We start from the raw sequence: 6,000 nt of genomic DNA, 5'->3' as shown, positions 1-6,000 counted from the left end.
CATTGGAGTTTGCCCAACCAGTCTACATGTGCTTTGTGGACTTGGAGAAGGCATTTGACCGTGTCCCTCGGGAGGTCCTGTGGGGAGTGCTCAGAGAGTATGGGGTATCGGACTGTCTGATTGTGGCTGTCCGCTCCCTGTACGATCAGTGTCAGAGCTTGGTCCGCATTGCCGGCAGTAAGTCGGACACGTTTCCAGTGAGGGTTGGACTCCGCCAAGGCTGCCCTTTGTCACCGATTCTGTTCATAACTTTTATGGACAGAATTTCTAGGCGCAGTCAAGGTGTTGAGGGGATCCGGTTTGGTGGCTGCTTTTTGCAGATGATGTGGTCCTGATGGCTTCATCTGGCCAGGATCTTTAGCTCTCACTGGATCGGTTCACAGCCGAGTGTGAAGCGACTGGGATGAGAATCAGCACCTCCAAGTCCGAGTCCATGGTTCTCGCCCGGAAAAGGGTGGAGTGCCATCTCCGGGTTGGGGAGGAGATCTTGCCCCAAGTGGAGGAGTTCAAGTACCAAGGAGTCTTGTTCACGAGTGAGGGAAAAGTGGATCGTGAGATCGACAGGCGGATCGGTGCGGCATCTTCAGTAATGCGGACGCTGTATCGATCCGTTGTGGTGAAGAAGGAGCTGAGCCGGAAGGCAAAGCTCTCAATTTACCGGTCGATGTACGTTCCCATCCTTACCTATGGTCATGAGCTTTGGGTTATGACCGAAAGGACAAGATCACGGGTACAGGCGGCCGAAATGAGTTTCCTCCGCCGGGTGGCGGGGCTCTCCCTTAGAGATAGGGTGAGAAGCTCTGCCATCCGGGGGGAGCTCAAAGTAAAGCCACTGCTCCTCCACATCGAGAGGAGCCAGATGAGGTGGTTCGGGCATCTGGTCAGGATGCCACCCGAACGCCTCCCTCGGGAGGTGTTTAGGGCACGTCCAACCGGTAGGAGGCCACGGGGAAGACCCAGGACACGTTGGGAAGACTGTCTCCCGGCTGGCCTGGGAACGCCTCGGGATCCCCCGGGAGGAGCTGGACGAAGTGGCTGGGGAGAGGAAAGTCTGGGCTTCCCTGCTTAGGCTGCTGCCCCCGCCACCCGACCTCGGATAAGCGGAAGAAGATGGATGGATGGATGGAGGGCAATATGAGTTCCAGTTCAGCGTTGCCACAGCAAGACACTACGTCACTCTAAATTAGCACAAATTAGCCCGCCCTATGGTTTTTGCTCTAAACATTTTAAAGATAAAGTGTGAAAATGGCCCATTATGATTTTCTCTAAAATATGGTGCTCAGCTGTCCAGGAGCTGTTGCCAGGAAACCAGATGAGACTCCAGAAAGTTGACAGCTCTGCACTTGAAATTGTACCAAGGAATAGCATTGAAGTCTTTTTTAACACAAAAAAGGTGTACAATTTGAATCGATTACCAACATGCGGTGGACTGTCCCATCGTTAAAAATTGAAAGTTTCTGACATCCACCAAGCAAAAGACTGTGTGCTTTTGAGGTTTTTATACCAGTGTATTGAATGTGTCTGTCAACCAAAACGAACATCACAACAACAGCATCCCCTTGCAGGCGCTCCAGTGATCAAGCAGCTGTCCAAACACCGCGGTGAAGATGGTCAACATAAAGTCTTGATTTGTGAGGCCGAGGGCTCTCCAAAGCCATCTGTTTCCTGGAGCATCAACAGCACATCGGTATGTATAGACACACACACACACACACACACACACACACACACACACACACACACACACACACACACACACACACACACACACGTACACTTTCGCAGCAGCAACACAGAAAATTGCATTCATTTCCTTCCCCAAGAAAACTTAGAGACAAACTAGACAAAGCGCTGCTCTGATCATGAATGTTTTTCCGGGGTGTTGCAAAAAAAAAAATTCAAATATCAACTACACAGCAGATGCGCACAACAGTGATCACCATCAAAGCGAAGTGGCAGTGCAGGGCCCTTTTGCCCTGCAAAACAAACAAATTAGGACAATTTGATGTGAATGTGTTGCCATTGTTGCCAATGTTCCTCGCTAAGTTCTTTCCCATTTTGATGACGTTGTGTAATGAAGTTTGCTGGTTTATTTTGAATTGAAGCCACAGAACAAATATTGAACACCGTCATAGGCTGCCAAGTCTTGACAATTGATAGAGAGGTGGTTACCCATCACCCTTGATCACCCCCTGGGAGGTGAGGGGAGCAGTGAGCAGCAGCGGTGGCCGTGCTCGGGAATCATTTTTGGTGATTTAATCCCCAATTCCAACCCTTGATGCTGAGTGTCAAGCAGGGAGGTAATGGGTCCCATTTTTATAGTCTTTGGTTTGACTCGGCCGGGGTTTGAACTCACGACCTACCGATCTCAGGGTGGACACTCTAATCTGACAATCATTGGTACTTTAAATTTTAACTTTAGATGGTAGATGAAATCCAACACAAATGTGAAGATAAACACCTCATCATCATATTTGATGAAATTCTGTTTCACATCCTAAGTACCGTATTTTCCGGACCATAGGGAGCACCGGATTATAAGGCGCACTGCTGATGAGCGGGTCTAGTCAGGTCTATTTTCATACAAAAGTTGCACCGGATTATAGGGCGCATTAAAGGAGTCATATTATGATTTATTTTTTTCTAAATTGAAAACACTACCTTGTGGTGGTTCTTTTGTCAAAATGTTGCATATATGATGTTTTACAGATCATCTTCAAGTCGCTTTCTGACAGTCGCTTCAGGATGCGCCGTTTTGTGGGCGGTCTTATTTACGTGGCTCGCCTTCGGCAGCGTCTTTTCTCTGGCATCTTTGTTGTAGCAGTGTAGCGTGCAAGGACGGGAGTGGAAAAAGTGTCAAAAGGTGGAGCTAACTGTTTTAATGACATTCAGACTTTATTTAAATCAATATTGCCATCATCCGTGGCTCACTAGTGCAATAACAAGGCAAAAAATGTGTCCTGTGAAAAACTCTCTAATACCTAAAGTTCCTTGGGTGATTAACTACACCGGTATGTTTTAGCGCTTTCATGGCGAGTTTACTGACAGATATAAGTAAGAACTTTACACTACTTTATATTAGAAATGGCAACAGCGGAGGATGAATGTCCCATAACAAGAAGATAGAGAAAAAGAGGAAGCTTATCGACTACGGTTTCGTCACGGACTACGGCACGGATGCGCGCACATTTTCAGGACTTATGCAGATCCCAAATACAGATCAGCAGGTACCAGAAGGTAAGAAAAGTTGGTTTTGCCTAATATTGTGAAACAAAACGCCAGATAATATGTTTTACCATAATAGTACAATCCATCAAGCAGTGCGGCTTCATAGCTTGCCAAAGTCATACTAAAACATTTTGATAGATTTTTGAGCGCCGTGTGTAATGTTCTATATTTTCAATGGACTATATACAATTTTGGTGTTGTTTACGTAAGTCATATTGCAGTCTACATGTATCTCTTATGTGTGACTGCCATCTGCTGGTCACACTTATCATTTCACCCTGTACCAAATAAAATAGCTTCGAGGTCGGTGAGCACAACCAAAATGATTCCGTACATTAGGTGCGCCGCGTTATAAGGCGCACTGTCGAGTTTTCAGAAAATGAAACGATTTTCAATGCGCTTTATAGTCCGAAAAATACGGTACATCACAGCAACAACAGCGTCGTTCTTAATTTGCTTTGGCACCTTCTGTGCATTTTGACGCAGGAATAAACTTATGAAAATGCCATTGACCAAAAGTAAACAATTCTCACGTTCTCCAAATATGTGGTGTAGATTAATCAGGTAAATATTGTTGCATATTTGTTAAAAATGCTACTGCTTAGATCAGGTGTGTCCAAAGTGCGTCTAAAAGAGATTAAAAAATTAAAAAATTCACAAACATTTGTAAATTGTGCAAAAAGGCACCATGTAAGGAGAAAAAGCTGAAATGTTGATACTAATAACTAATAACCCAAAGCTTTACTTTAAATATATACATTTAGAAAAATATAGTTTTTTTTTGGCTTTTTTTATTTGATAAAAAACATGTGTGAACATTGTTCAAGGCCCCAACTCACACAACCCCCTCCTTTTGGATTTTTCAGTATGTGACGCACAGTGGGGAAATTTTGGACACCCCCTGGCTTACAGTAAATGATCGTGCAAACTGTAATTTCAGCCACTGAACCAATTTGATCCTGGTGTTAGCAGGCAGTTGGTGAACAAAGGGGGACAAAAATCCCCTGTAGTTCCCGTTGTGTACCTGTATGTGCATGCTGACAGCCCAACCACTCAGCGAGGGCAGAGTGAATTACATACAGGTGCCTGAGGCGGGCTTTGAGCTGAAAGTCTGTTTGTGCAAGATCTTTTTCCATCCTTATAGACTAGTTTGAAAAAGAAATAACCTCCACACACACACACATAGGACTATAAGGGATTGTCCTGCGGGGAGGCATGGCGGGGGGATGAGGATGCCTCTATGGGGCTCCAGTCCTCCTGATTTGTCCCCTGCTCGTCCATTCCTCAATTTTAACTGCATGTTAGACACTTAGGGTTTGGGGAGCTTGGCATGGTAGGGACCCACCATGGCCTTGATGTCCCCCAATTTTAATCACATTAGTCCCCACAAGCATACATATCTCCCTCACGCTACAGCACACACATCAATAGGGACTTGAGGTCGGCTGTAACGGCTGACCTCCTGAATTTAACTACACAGTAGACACTCTAGGGGCCTTATACACTCCCACATCACATGCATGGGTGGGTTGGGTTTCGGGGGAGCAGTGCACCCCTCATTGCCTCTTCGGCAGGCGCGGGCTCCGGGGACTGCAGTCTGGTGGCTTGCTGAGGGTGTGAGTTTTTTTTTTGTTTTTTTTTAAGTTTTTTTTTTTTTCTTAATAGATGTAGATTGGGTGGTCAGTTGTCTTCCGGTTTGTGTGGCGTCTTGCGGGTTTTGTTCCCTATTGAGCGGGGTCCGTGCACGTCTGTTTTGGCCTCGCGCTATGGGGTTTTGTGTCGGTTGGTTGATAAGGAGGCCCGCTTGTTTGGTGTGGATGCTATGTCTCGGTTGTTTGGGCGGTGGTGTGTTTGTGCGGGTTTGGACTGGGAAGTGGAGGTTTTTAGTGGGGGTTGGTGTTGATCTTGTATGTGGGCTTACAAGAGCGTTCAACTCAGGGAGTTGAACGCTCCTGCCTTACATAGTTTCGGATCACCCTTGGGCAAGGTGTAGCACCTGAATGCCCCCCCCCCCCCCCCCCCCCCATCAGGGTTACGATACTCCCCATGGACCAAACTAGAAGAAGATGCGTTACACGGCCTGGAGGAAGCCCGGGGTCCTCCTCCGGAGCTAGTGGGCGCCTGGTGGCCGGGCTAGCCCGGCACAGCCCGAAGAAGCTACTTGGACACACCCTCTTCTCTGCCTTGTGGGCTCACCACCCGCGGTCGGGTGAGCTGCCAATTGGACGGCTGTGAAAGTGGAAGCTCCAGACAGACCAATTCCGGGAGGAGACCCCCAGCAAGTCAAGGACCAGATGGGGGGGATTAAAGTTAAAGTACCAATGATTGTCACACACACACTTGGTGTGGCGAAATTATTCTCTGCATTTGACCCATCACCCTTGATCACCCCCTGAGAGGTGAGGGGAGCATTGGGCAGCAGCGGTGGCCACGCCCGGGAATCATTTTTGGTGATTTAACCCTCAATTCCAACCTTTTGATGCTGAGTGCCAAGCAGGGAGGTAATGGGTCCCATTTTTATAGTCTTTGGTATGACTCGGCCGGGGTTTGAACTCACAACCTACCGATCTCAGGGCGGACACTCTAACCACTAGGCCACTGAGTAGCATAGTAAGCCATCTCCTCTCTGGCCTGGGAACGCTTCAGGATCCCCCAGGAGAAAGTTGCTAATGTTGCTCTGGAGAGGGAAGTCTAGGGGTCTCTGTTGGAGCTGTTTATCCCGCGACCCGATTCTGGATAAGCGGTTGAAGATGGACGAAGATGAATGGATGG

At 47.4% G+C, this 6,000-nt stretch overlaps 1 protein-coding gene across 2 annotated transcripts in view; it reads left to right on the top strand.

Moving 5' to 3' along the window:
* Positions 1 to 6,000, top strand: part of LOC133614836 (CD166 antigen homolog) — a 136,027-nt gene that overhangs the window by 107,687 nt on the left and 22,340 nt on the right. For both annotated transcript variants that reach the window (XM_061973136.1, XM_061973135.1), the window contains exon 11: positions 1,566 to 1,687. In XM_061973136.1, coding sequence (XP_061829120.1) covers positions 1,566 to 1,687 — 122 coding nt within the window. The remainder of the gene's footprint in view (positions 1 to 1,565; positions 1,688 to 6,000) is intronic.

Source organism: Nerophis lumbriciformis, linkage group LG17 (genome assembly GCF_033978685.3).
Source record: "Nerophis lumbriciformis linkage group LG17, RoL_Nlum_v2.1, whole genome shotgun sequence".
NCBI classification, from domain to species: Eukaryota; Metazoa; Chordata; class Actinopteri; order Syngnathiformes; family Syngnathidae; genus Nerophis; species Nerophis lumbriciformis.
Note: the sequence above shows the minus strand (reverse complement) of the source record. Positions and strands in the feature narration are given on the sequence as shown.